This window comes from Astyanax mexicanus, chromosome 15, assembly GCF_023375975.1.
Source record: "Astyanax mexicanus isolate ESR-SI-001 chromosome 15, AstMex3_surface, whole genome shotgun sequence".
NCBI classification, from domain to species: domain Eukaryota; kingdom Metazoa; phylum Chordata; class Actinopteri; order Characiformes; family Acestrorhamphidae; genus Astyanax; species Astyanax mexicanus.
Genome location: NC_064422.1, coordinates 32,159,988 through 32,179,482, shown reverse-complemented (window position 1 = coordinate 32,179,482; position 19,495 = coordinate 32,159,988). Strand labels below are relative to the sequence as shown.

General features: G+C 37.2%; 3 protein-coding genes across 5 annotated transcripts in view; 2 read left to right on the top strand and 1 right to left on the bottom strand.

The window, feature by feature from the left end:
* Positions 1-7,950, top strand: part of tectb (tectorin beta) — an 87,599-nt gene extending 79,649 nt beyond the window's left edge. The window contains exons 3-13 of the mRNA XM_049465147.1: positions 2,613-3,255; positions 3,392-3,461; positions 3,575-3,765; positions 4,678-4,829; positions 4,932-5,004; positions 5,869-5,972; positions 6,078-6,161; positions 6,269-6,431; positions 6,524-6,602; positions 6,691-6,723; positions 7,265-7,950. Coding sequence (XP_049321104.1) covers positions 3,395-3,461; positions 3,575-3,765; positions 4,678-4,829; positions 4,932-5,004; positions 5,869-5,972; positions 6,078-6,161; positions 6,269-6,431; positions 6,524-6,602; positions 6,691-6,723; positions 7,265-7,329 — 1,011 coding nt within the window. The 5' untranslated portion in view covers positions 2,613-3,255; positions 3,392-3,394 and the 3' untranslated portion in view covers positions 7,330-7,950. The remainder of the gene's footprint in view (positions 1-2,612; positions 3,256-3,391; positions 3,462-3,574; positions 3,766-4,677; positions 4,830-4,931; positions 5,005-5,868; positions 5,973-6,077; positions 6,162-6,268; positions 6,432-6,523; positions 6,603-6,690; positions 6,724-7,264) is intronic.
* gucy2g (guanylate cyclase 2g) lies at positions 5,924-18,488 on the bottom strand. 2 transcript variants are annotated; one of them, XM_007259243.4, is made up of 22 exons: positions 17,947-18,488; positions 17,456-17,804; positions 16,245-16,369; positions 15,205-15,384; positions 14,981-15,125; positions 14,718-14,853; positions 14,520-14,623; positions 14,245-14,411; positions 13,448-13,618; positions 13,269-13,352; positions 13,065-13,169; positions 12,903-12,974; positions 12,627-12,795; positions 12,212-12,367; positions 11,772-11,949; positions 11,328-11,468; positions 11,044-11,236; positions 10,165-10,339; positions 9,764-9,862; positions 9,536-9,627; positions 9,327-9,434; positions 5,924-8,155 (listed from the first exon to the last, which is right to left on the bottom strand). In XM_007259243.4, exons 1-22 carry the CDS (start codon positions 18,307-18,309, stop codon positions 8,030-8,032), a joined length of 3,438 nt encoding a protein of 1,145 aa, XP_007259305.3. In that variant the 5' UTR covers positions 18,310-18,488; the 3' UTR covers positions 5,924-8,029. The 2 variants fall into 2 exon arrangements, with proteins under 2 accessions (XP_007259305.3, XP_007259306.3); XM_007259244.4 differs by having other exon boundaries at positions 13,478-13,618; positions 17,947-18,487.
* Positions 17,929-19,495, top strand: part of acsl5 (acyl-CoA synthetase long chain family member 5) — a 15,723-nt gene continuing 14,156 nt past the window's right edge. For both annotated transcript variants that reach the window (XM_022668952.2, XM_015608339.3), the window contains exons 1-2: positions 17,929-18,042; positions 18,132-18,229. The gene's annotated coding sequence lies outside the window, so the exon portion shown is untranslated. The remainder of the gene's footprint in view (positions 18,043-18,131; positions 18,230-19,495) is intronic.

The following is a 19,495-nucleotide window of genomic DNA, read 5'->3' as shown; positions in this document are numbered from 1 at the left end:
GGTCACACTTAATGACAAATTCTCTCTCTGAATTTTGTAACTTCAAAATTCAGTAAAGCAGCTGGAGTAAGTTGAAGAAAGTTCCTAGTGAAGTTTCATGTTTATAAAATATGTTGTTGGTAGATGTTATCATTTATATTTATAATTCAGCCTTTAATAAATGGTGTTCATGCTTCCTGCCTTTATCAAACTCTGCAGGGTGACAGATCTCTGAAAAACCCTGGAGTGTTTCTACTAAACACAAGCATGAGCTAAATACTAACACTTAAAATACAGCTATTAAAAATGTCACTGATATATTTCTACAGTACTTATCCTTTTAGGTTATGTGCAACCATTCAGATCTTTTATAAACTCAAATCCACACTGCTTAAGCATCTAAAAATAAATACTACAGTATTACGTAATATGTTAAAGCTCATGGCAGTCTGGACTTTTGGAAGGCTCTCAATCTTAGACTTGATGCGTGTGGTAATGCTAGCTGTCCCTGAGCTCAATGACTTGGAGTTGATTTGTATCTGCCATAGTTTTCTCCCAGGCATTGAACTCTAATGCATCCCCACGGCTCCATTCTCATGATAATGTCTTTTCCAAGCACCTGGAAGAGCACTCTCAAAGCTTAACTGTGGCGTTGAGGGTATCTATGCTTCTACTACCTGCACAGATTTATAAATTTACATCAGCAGTAAAGCTGTTCTTAGTCAGGAGTTTTGAATAATCAGGATGGAACTTGTGGGTTACAGATCTTTTCTAAACTATTATTCCATTCTTATGTCATCATTAGATACCAACGTCCCTAACGTTCTGGAACAGATAAACATAAAAGCAGGTTTATCTATTTTTAAATAGAATGGTTGTGAAGGAAATTATGAATTTGAAGGTGTCTCTCCTCAAACTGTGTATTCAAACCATGTATTTGTGAAGTTACCAAAACTTAGTGACGCTTTATATCCGAATGCCAGTACAGTAGATGAAATGCTCTAGAGTATTTTTACTTATATAAAATCAGTGTGCGCTCAATGAGATATACCCTAATCTCTAAAATAAGCATAGTGAAGCCGAACTGGTGGCCAAACTGCATTCTTAATTCCTGCAAATAATGAAAAGGGTAAGTGGGGATCCTTTTCTGTCCTTTACTGCACAAGAGACAAATAGAGTGGAGATAAATGGTTCCTCTCTTACAGTGCCTGCACTCTTCCGAGGCTGAAACACAATCTCTGTGAATGGCACATCTCTATCACATCAGCCCCTTGTCTTGTCTTCTTGTCTAGTCCTTAACTCCAATCTTGTTGTCTTCTTATCAGCACTGTATCTTAAGAGTGCATCCATACATTCCTATAGCTTTGAGACATTAGTCTGAGTTTCCCCAAACATAAACAAAGAGAAACTTTCTAACTCTAATTTCTTTAAAGTGGTGGTGATAGGAATCAGGAGTCATAGTGCAACACAAACACAGCTATATTGTTTCCAATCCAAAACAGCTAGTTTAACTCTACATATTCTGTGCTTTCCATCCAGTGTTCGAACGTTTAAATAGGCATGCCTTTTAAATACAAGCTTTAAATCTGTTTTTCAGTTGCATTAGCAGAAAACTTAATTTAGGGATGAAGAAACAGACTCTTACCCATTTTGTGTAATAAATTCTGTGACAAAGCTTTAGGCACTAAAACATGCCAAAAGTCATAGGCTAGAAATTAACATCTGATCTGTAATCTGTCTGATTACTTGATATTAAATAATGCTGCAGTGACTTGTGGAATATGCGTATGGCACATCATGCATTGAATGTTGATATGATTTCTGCCAGAGTTGCTTGTCTGCTTGTGTAATGCCTTGTTTGACATATTTGTGGTACACATGAAATACTGACCGTTGAACATTCGCACAGCACAATGCATGTCGGTGTTTAACTCTCAATTACAAGATAACAACTCACAACTTACACAGGTGTCAGGTTTTCTAAACACTTCATGATCAATTTATATACTGCTATTCCATAACTTTTGGGATGTCATTGTATTTTAAGAGTGCTGGAATAACGTAGTTCTGGGTAATATGATCTCTAAGCAATATCACGATTAATTGTAATTAATATTTTATCGCGATTATGGTATAGTCAGTTATGGTGCATGACTTTTGGCATGTCAGTGTAATCGTGAGAACATAGTACTTTTGCATTCTGTTAAAGGTGCCTTCTTTTTTAACCTAATTTGCATACATCTAATCTTCCACAGCTGTAGCACTGCAAGAACCACTGGGATGATTAGATTCTATTACAAGTGTTTGTGAGGTAATGAGAAGGAGAGTACATGAAAACACATTGAAATTATTGTCCCTGATATTTTACTCTATTCAGTTATGGCAGAGATGATGTTGAATAAAGCAAAGCTCCTCCAAGAGGAAAGAACCCCCACATGTTCAGTTAATATCTTTGATTCTTTTTATCTCCCCATGCCCACCACTAAAGGACAAAGGTGGTATTGTCAATGCAGGTCTATTTAGCCCAGCGTTACTTAGAGAAGCTCATCTCCTTGAGATACAAACCCATGAGATTGCTGATAGAACCCTTGTAATGCTTTCAGTAATTACCCACATCCTTTCTTTCTCCACAGCTGAATAAGAGCGACCTTGATGACACTGTAGCCCTTAAATTCCATGGCACGACACCAGAGAGGGTGGGATGCATTAGATAACTGCTAAAAGCACGCTAGTGCACCTGTTCCTCTGCCTGACTGAAGGTCATTATGTAACAAAGCACGAGTTTGAAAGGAACCCAACCCTGCTCTCCCTTACCTGGGAAACCCCACGTCATTCCTCAGGGCTTATAGATGTGAATTAAGCAAGGACTTCTGTAGATGATGTTTAATGAATGGCTTAGATTAATGAAGCACCTATGTGTTGACTTAATACTATATCTTTATGTTAGCTATGTAGAACAGATATGTTGCCGTTGTTTAAAAATGCTAAGAAAATGGTCTTCCCCTGAGACACTGTTAATTTAAAAGTCAATGTCTGGCAAGCACAGAAAGCTTTTGTGCTTTGGTCCACAATGCTATCACCAAATGGCCTCGCCAGACTGGCAGACAGAGGAAGAGAGGGGGGTTACTGACTGTCTGCAGAAATATAAAACGGCCCCCCTACCGGAATCGATGAACTCTACCTGAAACCTGTGCTTAGTTACCACTAATCGGCCAACCGCACCTAGACCATGACCATCTGGTAGATAACCAAGCAAAACTTCACGAGCCAGCGCTGGTACTGTACTCTTCTTTTTTTACTTCATTAATTTATGTAACATCACTTTACATGTTTTTGTAAGTTTGGTAGAACATTGTTCTCTCTGCTTTGTAGTTTGTAAGTTTGGTAGAACATTGTTCTCTCTGCTTTGTAGGACATGGCAGCTGTTGGCGCTCTTTTCTTTTTGCTCCCAGTTTCTTGGGCCTGCGCTCCTCAGAAAGCTGGTAATTATCAGATCTTCAACAAAGGTTGTCCACTAAAGATCAGTTGTATTTTGTAGCATTTTTTTGCTGAGGGTCTGCATTAAAACACTTTCACTCTATGCTCTTTTTTATAGATTATGTTATGGTTTCCTGTTTTCCAAATGCAATCATTGCGAATGTTCCTGAGTGCCCGTACGGATGGGAGATAGGGCAGTTGTCTCTGGGTGGTGTGTGCTATTCAGGGATCAACACTCCTGGCTTCTACCGCTTTACAATCCCCGACCTCACACCCAAAAACCACTCGTACTGTGGCACCCTGTCTGAGGTGAGCATTTTTCAGTAGTTTGATTAATATCTCGTATCTTTAATATATTTTTAAGTCCTACATATTACAGAAAAAAATGCATGATAATCAGGGTAATTTAGCATTATGTTGTTAAATTAGCATTATTAGTGCATGGTACTGTATATACAGTCATGTGAAAAACAATTGGACACCCCATAAAGACCTTTTTTAAACATTCATGCAATTGATCAACGGTTTAGAAATATTAAAACCTGAAAGTGAAATAACTAATTTTAATTGATAGAAATGCAGTGTTTCCATGAAAAGTGATGAAATGTTAAAATAGCCCACATTTATTACAGCTAAATTGTGTAACAATTATAATCAAATGTACCACATTAGCTGCAGATTATTAGAACGTCATTAGAGAGGATTTTGGAGAAGCCAAAATTTAATTTAAACCTCGAACATTAAGACCCTGTTTATATATGCAAGCCACACCACATGCAAAAAAAACTGGAAATACACCAAGATGCATTTAAAAAAGATAAAAATCAAATCACTTAAACCATTTTAGAATGTGGTCTCTGATGCATTTTAGCCTCCCACTATAGTTTGGTTTGGTATTGATTGTTGAACTGTATTGTACCACTATCCAAATCGTTTTCTGAGACCCTTTAAAAATAATGTCATAGATATGATTCAAAAAGTCATAGGGAGCCATATAATCTCAGCCTGTCCAACCAAGTTCAAACTGCAAGATACATATAAAAAATAACTCTTGGCAAGAAGTTGATGGGGGGTGTTTAAGGAGGAAACATATCAGGGTATCAGCAGGCTTTTTTGTAGAAGTCTCTGTCTAGGTGTTCTCCGGCAAACTTCAGTTTGTTTGGCAAAAATAATAAAATGACAAACTGGTATTGATTGCTTTTTATTGTCTCTACTAACCAGTATGTTGGAGGCAAAGACCCGAAGTACATTTTCTACAACTCCATCGTGTCGAACGATTCCTCGCTCACAGTGCGGAACCAGCCAGTCAACTACACCTTCAGCTGCACATACAAAGCGGCTTACCTGGTCAACAACGCGGTCTTCAGCCAAAGGTAGACACTATTACATTGACTCTGCATCCAGTAGTGTAGGTATTAGAATGCATTCTGACCAATGACTTGCAGCCTTTTTACTAAACCCTCTGCTTCTTCCAGAGTGGCAACAGTTTATGTCAACAACGGGAGTTTAGGTTCTTTTAAGTCTCAGTTGTCTATGAACGTTTTCACAGTAAGTATTGTAAGTATGGCTTTCCTTACATATTGTTGCTGTTTCAAAAGTGTCCAGTGAAGAGATCAGTGGTGAAGAGTTTATAGAGACAAAATGATGTTATGGTAAAATTCTGTATAATAACACAAAAATATTATTAAAGGGTCCATATACTATATTTTTCTAGTATTTTATTTTTCCCCTCCTGATGTCCACTTTTGTCATTTTAGTAGTATAAGTTTAAAGCAGTTTGGCTGCCCTGTCTTAAAAAAACAGTCTAAAACTGCTAAAGGCTCTTTAACCATCATGATACCTCTAACCTCATACATCATGATTTCTTTTTATTTTTACTATCCTTGTTATGAATATATCAGTATATCTGAGCAGAACAACAGACTTATATAATTGTATTGTGTCTTTTAAGAATGGGTTCCTTCCAAGGATTTTTCCTCCAGTTGTAAGGGTTTTTTGTTGCCAGTGTCACAGTTGGCTTGTTCACTAGGGTTTTTAGGTTTTCCAAATGTTTTTTTCTAATTTATAACTTCTGTAAAGCAGCTTTGCAACAATGTAAAAAGTTTCATACAAACAATTTTAATTGGATTTAAATAGGTGTATGTATGCTAATGTGTAATTTTTGTCACAAAATCAATTTAATTTTTTGAAGTTTAGTTTGAAACAGAATAAAGAAAAGAGTACATTTTAAAACAATTAAAATTTCCATGGTATGGGCCCTTTAATGGTTGTTGTATATTTTGTAAAGTAAACTTATACTGCAAATAGGCTGCATATTGTGAAAAGCTTCAAACAGTATGATAAAACAATACATCCTGCTGGACCTGGTCATTTTTGCAGATGCAAATGTTTTCTCCTCTGCATGATTTACAGAATTCAAAGTTCCTGTATGCTAAGGATGCTCCATATGTTATTGATACATCAGAAATTGGCTCAGAGGTTTTTATTGGTATTGAAGCAAAAGGACTGAGTAACAGGTACGTCATCCCCCGGTTATCAGATGTGGACAGTGCTTTCAGAAGATAAAGCTTTTTTCATAGATTCATTCACAGACAAATCTAAGTGTTTATCTTCTTCTATAGGTTTAAGGTGGTTATAACAAACTGCTGGGCAACACCTACTCCATATTCAACAGACAGGAAGAGGTGGAGCTTGATTGTCAATAGGTAAGGTTATGTTAAATCTACATGGTTTTATTTTGATAAGATGACTCGTCTCATGAGAGTATAAACACTAGATACTGCTCACTTTGTGATCTTTGTTCTGTTCACAGCTGCTCCTCAGATAATACAGTCACCATATTTGAGAATGCCAAAGACAGTCGCTCCATGTTCAAGTTTAATTCGTTCCGCTTTCAGCGCTTAGAGAAGGTGTCCACGGTCTGGCTTCACTGTGAAGTTCAAGTGTGTGATGGAGAAAAGCTCTTCTGTCAGCCGGTAAGAATGAGAGAAGTTCTCATAAAATATCTTTTCAACTTCAAGATAAACAAATAAGCACAATTTTAAGACTTTTTAAAATTCTCTAAAAGACTCCATGCACTTCGAGGAGCACCAAACTGCAATCTGACCCCAGCGGAGGAATTTTGACAATGGAGTTTCAAATCAGAGGTAGCAGTTATTTTTTATATCCCATGTGTGCAGTTTTTTTCTCTATAAGTTTACTCACAGTGTGTTCTTTAAATCTGGCCTTTTCCAGCTGAGCATTCCTCCAGTTATACACATCTTGCAGGTATGTCATGTAAGTTATTATGAAAAAAAAGTTAAAAATGCACCAAATCAGTGAAAACACAAAGACACATTATATCTGATATTTAAAGCAAAAACTAAAGACATACAAATACATCCGTAGAATCCATAAACAATAATACAAATTAAAACAAGCATTTTTTGTTATTGTTATGTTGCTGTTTTATAATAATTATTAATAATAATTAAACATTTTAAAAAGTTGCATTAATAAGAAATTAATGCAAAATAAAAGCATTTCCTACAGACCTCTAAGACCCCACTGTACACATACTTACATTTTCAAAGACTTATCAAAAACCTGTTACTGTGTTTGTACATATTATTTATATTTCACAGTCTTAAAATGATTTGTTTAATAAACTTTGTTTTGTAAAATATTTAAAAGTTAGATATTTTTGCTTTGTTTTCTAAGGTTATTTTGTTTCCCTTTTTTCATACATTTTAGAAGCATATCCATTTTACAGTTTAAACAAAGCTCTTGGAAACTTGGAAGCTAATCACGCTTTTTCTCTATTTTACAGGCACGTTTTTATGCATGCTGTGTATGATTCTGCTGAATGCCATTCTAGGTTATACCAGTTTGTAAAGGTGGATGGTTTGGTAAATTCTCAAAACGCAGTGAAACACACTTGCTGCACAATGTTACAAAACAATTAAATTGCATTTTTTGTTTGCAATATTTATTGCGAAATTTAAAAACACAGAAAGTTTTACCATAATCCACCAGAAAACACAAGATATCAAAGATCCAACATGTAATGAAATAATACAAGAATAGGAGAAACTGTGTGATATTGGGCTGATATTTGATTATGGCATTTCCTTTTTATCATATTCCAAAAAAGCATGTCCTGCAATTTTGATTATTGCTCATGCTTAAACTTTGTACTGTGCAGCCCTCTTACACACACACACACACACACACACATACACACACACACTCACACAGAACAGCCATACAAGGGTCTCAGGGAGTGTAACACACATTCCTCCTCCTAAACACTTGCATACATCTTCACTTTGTTTAGCAGTCTTGTACACTTGAAGCAGATATGTGAGACTAGTTACATAGTTAAAATGCACAAGAGTCGGAAGCATGACCCTCACTGATATCCTGCTCCAGTGGCAAGAAAATACATCTTGCTTTGGTTTGATTAGAAATAATGTCTTTATAATATTTGTGTCTTAATTAAAAAACTACATCTAACTCTTTGTCTTTGTTTTTTGCTTATAAAAGTGGCTGTAACTGGAACACAAAAAATAGAGGTAGCTCTGCAGTTTGGTCTCTAGATGTCAGGAACAGTCAGTGTGTGAGCGGCAGGAATTTTACCCGTGGTTTGATTCATCTGTGTTCTTCCCTTGTCTTTACCCTCAGGCTCACTTGTGCTTTGGTTTGATTTGTTTGTCGACAGCTGGAATAGTAGTAAATGAGAATGTTTAAATATCAGTAAATATTTTTTAGTTCAGCTATAAATAGAAACAGCACAAAGGAATTTTAACCCTTATCCTGTTTACACCCGGTCATGTCATGTGTTTTGAGTCAGGATAATATCTGTATTAAGCAAATCATATTGCATACAAGTGTAAACACACCCAAAATTCGTTAAAAAACTAATACAAATCATTTACATAAAACACTTTGGGTTGATCTGAGACACATTTGAGCCACACGTTCTAATAGTCGAAATACATATATTTCTCCAAAATGCCTTCATCAATCAAAACCTCTCCTAGTACAACTGAAACACCAGTAACAATTGCCACATAATAATAAGCTATATAATAATAGCACATAATAATACATTTGCATATTCTGCATATTTCTTCCAAAACAGCAATTGGATTTCAGTCTGACTAACTGGAGACACACTTGATTACTAAGTGTACATGCATGTGGCTAAAATTATTATTAGGATATAATCCACATGCTAGTCAGATGAAGTGACCAGGTGTAAACAGGGTCACTGTGTCTTCTTTGGCAAAAATGACCATCCTAGCCACTCCCACCACATTATTCGCCATTTTCCCCATTCCCCATCCTCTAAATATTTCTTAGCAAAGACCTGTTATTCTACAAAAATGAGATAGAAATGCTTCATAGTCTTCATAGTCTATAGTTGCATATTATTTGGACATGAATCAATTATGTTTATATCAAGTGCACCAATAACATGTCATACAAAATAATAATTTGATAAACAAATAGGTGCAGTACATTTTTTTTATTATATACATTATTTAAGATTGTGCCCTTTCAAATATTTTTTGTAAATATAGTAAATTATTATGTGGCTGATTTTATAACAGCCAGGTCAAAACAGCAATCTGAGAGCAATCTCCTTACTGTTTTACTGGTATTATTTTCGGAAGCGGGCCATTTTTGACCTGAGAACAACAACACATGGTTTCAGGTCAAAGTCAGTTTTCTGCAGACTCTGCAAGCTTCTCCTTCTGAGCTAAAGTCTTGCTCTGAATTAGTTGAACTGAACGGGTCCTTTTTCAAACACTTGCTTCTGCTTTGTTGGAGTAATACAATCAGCACATACTGTATGCGGATTCTCTAAAGGATAAGCATATCTTTACCTCTGCTGCTGGCTCTGGACATGCTCCCGAATCATACTGCTGCGGCATCGTAGGAAACTTCAAACCTATTTTATTGTTCAACCAGTACGTCTTCTGAAGCCCTTTCCCCTTGTGGGAACATTAACAAAGAGCAAAATTCAGAGACACATCAAAAACAATAAGACTTCAAATAGCTCATCATAAAAACACACCAATAATGAAGTATATACCTTCAACTCAACCTCCCCCCTCTCCTCCAGTTCATAAGAGCCGATCTTCAAGAGAATATCGGCGGTGCTCTGAGAGATGTGAATCCTCAGTGCTGCACGCAAATCAGAATTCATCATTAAACAAAGATAGCTTATATGTGCCTGATTTATACAGGTCCACAGTGAATTTTAGCACTATCTACAAACCAAGCTGAAATAACTGAAAGATTTGAATGTGAAAGTGCTTACGCAAGCTGTTACTTTCCATCCTGGAGGCAGTGTTCACTGTGTCTCCAAACAAGCAGTAGCGGGGCATCGTACTGCCCACCACTCCAGCAACCACTGGACCTGTTTGAGGGGATACATAATGTAGCTATACAGACAAAACTGAGGACAGATAATCAATGTAAATCACTGGATTAAAGTGATGGTTTAGCACAAATCAAATCTACCCAATTCCCATCTTTTTGAGACTAGAGTGTGATGATTGTGATGATGATGGCATGACTGTTGGTTATTGGTGGCTTCCATTACTTGTTAGCCTCACAGTTCCCAAACCACAGAAACTGCAACCCCCTATTTTGGATAATGGGAATTTATGTACATGTGTAGCTAAACTGTTGGGTTAAGATATAATGTAATCATAATACCTGAGTTGATTCCAATGCGAAGTGCCAGCTTCTGGTTGGGTAGGTGTCTAATGCTGAATCGTTTAATGGCATTGAGGAAATGGAGTGCCATAATGGAGATGTCTTCTGCATGTCTATTTCCGTTGGCTATTGGCAGCCCACTTGCAACCATGTATGCATCTCCTATTGTTTCAACCTTACACAATAGACAATTCCCAAATGAACACCTTGTAAACAATAAACAGTAACTGTACTTTTCTGTGTTGTGTTGAGTTATTCTTCTTTTCAAGAACCAACATAACTAACATAACATCAAAACAGCATTAAAACTGAACATTTTACATCTGCCAGTTGGCAGTTCCCAGCCATTTATCACCTTTTTAAAGGGTCACAATATAACTAATTATATTTACAGAATACTACTGTAACTACAAGTTACAATACTTTGTGGTAAATATACATGAATTAACCACATGTTGTAAATGTTCTGCTACACCAGTATGTAAATTGATCATGAAGAGAGGGTGGCTTAGGTATGATCACACCTGTAAAAGCTGTAGTCGTGCTTACAGCAAGACGATGTAAATCATGGGAATTTGAGTGATGCCTCATCCATAGAATAGACCCCACAGGCATATCTAAAAGTTAGTCTAGTGTAGCCTTGTGGATACTTACCTAACATTGAACTCATGTTTTACAGAAATATTTTAAATGCAACTGAATTGTGAGCTGAATGGAACTGATTCTTCTCCATGGAACCTAACATTAATCATAAACGTAACCTAAACCTTAAATCCAACCATAAAACAAACCGTTAAACGGTAAAGTTGCAGTTAGATTTAGGGTTAGATTTAAGGTTTAGGTTGCGTTGCATTACAAGCACCATATCTCTCTGTATACCTTATAAACATCGTAGAGTTTGATAATCTCATCGAACAGGCTGTAGAGATCATTGAGGACTGTCACCACCTCCAGGGCTGAGCTGATCGCACACATGCTGGTAAATCCCACGATGTCAGAGAAAAAGATGGTGACTATTTCATAACTCCTGGGTTCCACCGACTTTCCTGCCATTAGCTGCTCTGCTATGTATCTGTTTGAATGAATAACAAATTACGACATAATTGTAACAATTTATTAAGACAAATAAGTTTAGATTCTAATTTGGTATCTGTTTTTTTTACCTTGGCAGCATACTGGATAGAAGCTTATCTGCTCTGGCCTTTTCTATAGTGAGCTGGGTGGTCCTCTCCTCTACTACTTCTTCAAGGTGATTGGCATATTTCTCAAGCTTGTTCACCATATTGTCCAAGATATTGGCATGGCTGAAAATAGGTAAAACATATTCTATATTATTAAATGTAATCTAGTTAGCAACAATAGGTGACAGCCTTACACAGCGGGCAAAAAAGTAAGATATTTTAACTAGTTAAACAGGTTAATTCCCAATTTTTATACAGCATTTTTCTGATTATGTTATCATATTTGTATAAATATAATCAATCAGGCTTAGCTAATATGCTTCATGGACTAAAAAAAACTCATGCGTAATTTCTGTAAATCTAATTCCTGGTTAGGAGTAGAGTGGATAAGTAACGTATGCCTCATTTGCTGCTCGAGTGATGTACCTCTCAGGGCTGATACTTTGTAGACCTCTTCTGATGGAGCTAAAATGGGGTCTCTGGTCTGGGTTCTCACTCCAGCATGCAGTCAGCAGGCTTATTAGAGCTTCATCACACATCTGAGGACACAGAGTAGGTCTGAGGGGCTCACCTGCGAAAGGGGTCCTCAGCTGCTTGATGATTTCTGAATTACGTATAACACAACAGACCAGAAAGACATCAGTCAGTCAGAATTTAGTATTAGTTTAGTATTTCTAGTGTAACAAAGTCTTTAAGGGTCACTGTTACATGTGTGTAGTTTGTACAGGCATTAACCTTGAGTCATGTGACCGCATTAAAATTGTCTAATATATGTACAACGCTGATCAACCCTTCCATTTCTAGTTAGCATGAATAAAACTTCACTTGTAAACAGAACTGGCATTTGGGCGAAAATCCTTTCTTACCTTTTGGTTCCAGCTGTATATCATGGTAGGGTCCTGCCTCTGAGCTGTATATCAGCTCTCGCATGATTATAGCAAAGCTGAAGACGTCTCCTTTTTGAGTTCCATTAAATGGAAGGTACACTTCTCTTAAAAGTTCTGGAGCAATCCAGAACATCTCTGCAAATCGAACAGCAAATTTTACAGATATTTACATTTATGTCATTTGGTTAACACTCTTACACACAACAAATACATTTGCATCATGTCATACAGGCTGGTTAAAGTAGGGTTAGAGTACAATGTCCTCCAGATGTTCTTCTTTTAATTCTTATTAGTTTTTTCCCAGGGCATGATTTGAGTATGACATTGACATTAGCATCTCTAAATGAAAATGTATTGATCCTTTTCTGGAAAGAAGTTACTAGAATATACAAACCTTCATACTTGGGGTTCTCAAGTGGGACCAGTTTGTGTTTGGTGCCGTGTTTAAATTCCCAGAGGCCAAAGCCTGAGAGTTTGACCTGCAGCCGACTGTCCACTAGACAGGTGCTAGGCTTCAGATTGCCATGAGATTTCAGACTGCTCCTGTGTAGGTACTCCATGCCCTGAGGAGTCAACACGGCAGCAGGATATGATGTCTTGGAAATGAGGTCTTTTTTATTTTTTAATTGCCCTGAGTTGCATATAGTTGCTTAACACAGGTTGTACTCACACTAACAATGTCGTAGGCAAACGACAGTTTGAACATCCAATCCAGCTCTATTTCATTGTTCCTCAGAACATCCTGACGTAATAAAACAAGTAAAAAACATCATAATTTAAGTCTTCATTTATATGAAAAGCAAGGTAAAGCCTGGTATAAGGAAACGTTTACCTTTAAGCTTCCTTTCTTGCAGTACTGTATGACAATGCAAACATTAGGTGGTTCATTACACACCCCGAAAAACTGCACCAGGTTCTCGTGCTTCAGTTCCTTCATCTAAAAAAAACACATTAGACACCAAAGCTATTAACAATACAGCCTATATACTGACATAAGACACCACAGGGATCTATACAAAGCTTCATTTGTCTTTACCATATTCAACTCGGAAACGAGTGTGGATTTCTTGAGGTCACGAGGAAGCTGATTCTTCAGGTATTTGATGCCTACTTGATTTCCCTTGGACATGACCAAATTAAACATGTTAGATAAGTACCTATGGATTTGATGAGAATTCCAATGTTAAAATGAGAGAACGCAATGAACTCATTAACCTGTGAAGAAGACTCTTTGACGTTTTGTACCTGGAATAGACCGATTGTTGTGTAGATGTTCTCTTTGCCATTGATGTCCTTTAGTCCATAGCTGTAAGAAGAGAGGATGGTCTGAGAGCCACCACTTCCACTTTTGCTTGGAGTTGTACTTACTGACAGTGGTTGCACTCCCTGTAAATGTACATAAATATGTAAATGGTATTAGATTTTTTTTTTTAGATTTGATTGCAAAGACCACAGAACACACAGATGTCCCAATCCCAGTTTTCATTCAACTTACATACCTAATTATTGTTAAGAAATAACTAAGTTTTGGGAGGAGGAACACATCTGAAGCACCTCCCCTTTCCAATCTAACATCCTATAAAGCCCCTAGACTTCTCCTATGCGTCAAGACGAGTTTTCACATCCCTTTACTGCTCCATGCCCTCCTTTTGAACTCTGTTTTCTCTCTACTTATAGGAAAGGGGGCCTGCTTCCTATGACACGCTGAAGCTGTCCGAAATCCAGTTTTCTTCCCTCTCATCTTTCTCTTCCTGAAAAGCCATAAGCTGATGCCAGATGAAGAAGCTGAAAATGAGCCACTTTGACAAGGGCCACATTGTGATGTCTAGAACATCTACAAAACATCAGGCAGGTCTTTCATGGGGTTTCTGGAAGTTTTCTGAAGTGGTCCAAGAAAGGACAATCAGGAAAACCCTAAGGCTAATTGCTGCAATCTATGGGGACTTGATGGACCTGGCACTACTTGATTTATATCTACAGTAGTTTCAGTGTGACAGTATGTATGGTCTAACCTTAGGCTCCTTGATGATGGTGATATCACTGTATTCAATAAGCCACCAGTTGTTGTCATCCAGTCTGGTCTGCAGACGAATCTTCTGTACAGTCAGCAGTGTGATGAATGCCAGTGCTGCTACTCCAATCAGTGGTACAGCAACCAGCAGAACAATCATGTATATCTCTGAGATAACAGGAATAAAACAGCAAAAGAAAAAACATTTAGAGTTCCTTTAAAAAATCATTACTACCGTAACACAGAAAACTACAGCAAAGAAAACTGACAACTTACCACTGTTTAGCCATTCACAAAGTTCATTTTCGAAACCACACTCTGGGTTATCTGTTGGTAGTTTCCCAGTTGGCCAGATAACACTTGAAAACTTAGCTGTTGTTCTGCGTTAAAATCAGGGATAATTTTTTTAACATTTAATAAAATACATTTATAAAATAAATAGAAATCAGAAAGCATGCTGTGTTTTCAGCTTACTTGAGCTGTTTTGAGTGACTGTCGAAATTTAGGATAGGTACAAACTTCATGTCACCATCACTTTTTTGCAAGTCGAAGACAGAATAATCTGTATTCCTGTCTCCATATTCATCAAAGTGAACTAGACCCGAGGCTCCTGTTGAGAAAATATTGTTCAATACATTATAAATGAACAGTTAACTGTGAAAATGATTCGGACAGAAAAAAAATCTTGGTCTTGGACTACACGACATTCTGAATAAAACATTCAGATTAAAAGTTACCATAGAACCTGATGCTGTTTTTATCTCTGAGGTTCCGGAGCAGCTCTCGTCCGTTACGAGGATTGTTGCCGTCTTTAAGAACTGCCTTTAAACCCATGGCGTAGAGCAAGACGGCGTCATGAAGATAGGAAGCGTAAGGGCTTACCTGTAGATTAAGCCACATGAACATTATCCCTGCTTTAAGAATATTGTATTCAAGAAATTGATGTACTATATTAACTCACCTCTCTTTCTGAGGAAAGATTGCTGTAAAAAGGAGCCCCTTTCAGCCTTTCGTAAACACGGTCAAAGAAATCATAGTAATCATATCCTTCGTAAGACTTCTCAGCAACGACAAACACCATATCAAAGGCCTTCAGGGCTGTCTCTTTGTTGTCACTGACTGCACTTTTCCACAGGTTATCCTGATCGAGAAGAGAAAAAGGAAGGAAACGGGATATAAAAAATGAATTGATTGAAGAATTTTAGTATGTTGGAAATACAGTACTGCAGTATTTCACTCCATAAACTGAACATAAAAGCTTTATGCTCTTGCTTTATTTAGTGTTTGGCCTACTGATGAGCCAGTGAACCAGAGCCTGTATGGGTAGCCCAACTTGGTCTCAGAAAGTTTTGTATAGTGTTCCATGTGGGCTGCATATGTGGATTCCCACCAGGCTTAGTGGTGAGACAAGGAAGGGTTGAACACAAGCCCTATCAGTGCTGTACACTCTACATGGAGCCTAGATGAGACCCTCATGGTATTAAATTGGGCAGCCAGTAACAATAGGGCCCATTTGGGAAGCTTAGCTAAATCCCAGTATCAAAACATGTACAAAACCACACAGAGCCCATGTAACCAACCTTGACCAAGTTCCACCTATGTGAGCCTCACATGAGCATGTTAGCTAGGAAATTGGAACATGTATGCATCCCATTTGTTATGTTTTAAACAATGTAATGTCATGTTATGATGTAGATTCAAAAAATGATGATATGATTGAAGAATTCAGCAAGCTTTACAAGTATCTGAAATTATGTTAATTATATTTCACTCAGAAGTATATTTTTTGCATTATGTAAGCTGTGTAGATCTTTCAGTTGTGTGCACCTCAAAAAAGAGCAGACATACATAAGGTAAGTCTCTATTTTGTCAATTATAAAACATACTGTTCTATATTTTATAAAAAGTACAATTGTTGAAAAAAACAGCAAGATGGTCATGTTAAGTTACTGCGCAAATAGAGATTTACCTTTTTTACTCTCTCTTTTGCAGGTTACTCACCACATTGCCACTGACCTCAAACTGCTGTATGAGGAGGAATACATACTCTCCTTTCATCAGCCCCTGCCGCTCTGCCTCCATCACCAGCTTAGTGGAGTCCTCAGCATTACTCAACACTATGATCACTGGGAGAACAGAAAGGAGGAGAAACCTTTTCGTTATTTAATTAAGAAATACTAAAGAATATACAGCTCTGGAAAAAAATAAGAGACCACTGCAGTTTCTGAATCAGTTTCTCTGATTTTGCTATTTATAGGTATATATTTGAGTAAAATGAACACATTTTTTTAAAACTACGGACAATATTTATCCCAAATTGTAAATAAAAAAAATTGTCATTTGGAGCATTTATTTGCAGAAAATGAGAAATGGCTAAAATAACAAAAAAAAAATGCTTTCAGACCTCAAATAATGCAAAGAAAACAAGTTCATATTCATAAAGTTCAGAGTAACATTCAGAAATCAATATTTGGTGGAATAATCCTGGTGTTCAATCACAGTTTTCATGCATCTTGGCATGTTCTCCTCCACCAGTCTTACACACTGCTTTTAGATAACTTTATGCCACTCCTGGTGCAAAAACAAGCAGTTCTGCTTGGATTGATGGCTTGTAATCATTCATCTTCCTCTTGATTATATTCCAGAGAGTTTCAATTTGGTAAAATAAAAAATAAAACTCATTATTTTTAGGTGGTCTCTTGTTTTTTTCAGAGCTGTATACATATGTGAACTATGAACAATTCCAGGCAATATATGAATTTTACCCTAACATAAATATCATTAAGTGTTCTAAAAAGTTATCAATACATGGACCCTCAACAAGTATTCAATTTCAAATTTAAATCACAGTACAAACCTTCCAATATTAAATGCAAGTAATGAAACTTGGGGAGTACACTTACCCAAGCATTTTTGTCCCCTGAAATTTTGTCACAGTACAATATGTACAATGTCGACATACTTACAAAGGTGCAGTATGTCATGTTTTGACCCTTGAACACAGTGGGCCACTGAAATAAAATGTCTGAATTCATTCACACAAAAGAAATCGTCATGAACAATAAGACACATCATAAGGGCACAAGGGCATTATACGTATTGTGATCACTCAGGTTTAAGCTTTGAGGGAGCAAACTCCACATATGACGCTACACTGGCTGAGGCCCAAAACGGTTCAGATGGAAGTACTCTGAGTGGTTTAGTGCACCTACCTCTTGCAACCTTGGAGATGTGCTGAATGTTCCTTTGTATTAGCTGAGGGTCACTGAGGTCGAACTTGATGCTGGCCGTCACTGTTACCCTGGCATGCAGTTGCTGTTCTACAGATTTCCAAAGAGCATCCACTTTGTCCCAGGTGTTGGATTCTGAACCTCCTCCAATTACACCAACATGTGTCCACCCAAAGAAATCCAGTGTCTTCACCAAGATTTCCCCTACTCTCTTAAGTGGAGGCACTATTTTAATATAAGTATCATAAACGTAAAAATTGTCCATTTTGGGGGTCTGTCCCACAAAACCAAACATTGGGATGTTCCAAGTGGATGCAATAAGACCAGTGACCTCGGGGAAGAAACACAACATGACATTGTGCAAAAAAATTAACACGTAGAACATTACTATACATCTTTAAAGCATTTTTAGACACCAAATATGAATATTGCCTGCATTTTTTCTTTTAATTACCTCAGAATAATAATCTTACCTCTGCTTCCTCAGGACACGGTGGCCCAAAGAGTGCTGATATATTGTCCTGCCACATCTGATCAATGAACGATCCAAGTGAAACCTTGGCATTACAGTCAGTATCCACGTACACAAAGTCGAGAGTATAATTTTCTAGTAGTGATGGATTGGAGTTGACCTTGTCTATGGCTATTTGAATGGCAGATCCCAGTTTCTGCACACTGAATGGATATGATGCATTTCGAGGAGCCTGAAATCCTACCAGCACCTTGTTTGGGTTTGTCTGGCTGCAAGCAACACTGGTAAGAAAAGCAAATGAAAAAAATATCAACACCCTCCATCTTGTGTGCTCAGATGCTCTGCAGTTTGATATAGCTCTCATCTTATCTGTGCGACTCCCAGCAAGATCACTGAGAGATTTAAATGCCTGAGTGGATGACGTAGTGCAGTTTTCCTCATCCTCTGGGAAATTAAATTTAATCAAGCTTCTAGCTGTTAGCACCTACTGAACCTGTAAATTGCCAAATTTTGTTTTAGTCAGCAGAGTGATTTGACAGAAATGTCTTTTCACCTTTCAAATAGCCAAACAAAGCAATTTTGTCACAGGTTTGGGTCATTTTGTTCTTATAGACACTGCCCAGTTTATTTATAGTTCATTAATGCTTTGTATAAATGGAACGCTCTTCGCTGCAGTGCATGCCCATTATGGTAGATAATGCAGAGCTTCCATAACTTATTCATGCTAAGACCCACCAAACATTCTGTGAATAGAAATTACACTTATCAAAACAGTGCTTATCTTTTTAGTCAATAAATCGTTCTTTCACGCAACAGTATTATACACACAATATTTCAGTAATATGTTTAGTTTACATTTCTGAACTATATTTTTAACTCTAAGGCTGGGTTTCCCAAAAGCCATTAGGCACATATTAAGAATTGTTCTTTAATGGTAGAGTGAGCACCTGTTGAGTTAGTGGGTAATTAGACTGCCAATCAGTGCAGACAAAAAAGTTTATTTTTGATATTAAAATTGACGAAGGATATGGATGCTTAGACTTTAAAAACCTAATAACACCTGGTCACTTCATGCATTTTTACTAAAACTTTTTTTATTATTTTTGTCAAAAAAGAATATATAATATATAGTGTTTTAAACGTATTATTTTTCTTATTTTTATCCCGCGTTTCAATCACAATTTAGCTATGATGATTATCCAACCCAATCAGCTGTATTCTCCCTATCACTGGAAGGGTGAAGCACATGCCTTCTCCAATACATGTGAAGTCAGTCACCGCCTCTTTTTAAACTGCTGCTGATGCTGCACTGCCAAGTAGCATCACAACATGCTCGGAGGAAAGTGCAGCAACTCAGTTCTGATACATCAGCTCACAGACGCCTTGTGCTGATCAACATCACCTAGAGAGTGATGTGAAAAAAAGAGCACCATCTACCCACAAAAAGAGAGCAAGGCCAGTTGTGCTTTCTCTGACTCCAGCTGCTGATGGCAAGCTGCATGAATATTATGTATAGTGTAATACTATGTTGTGTTCCTAAAATTTTTTAT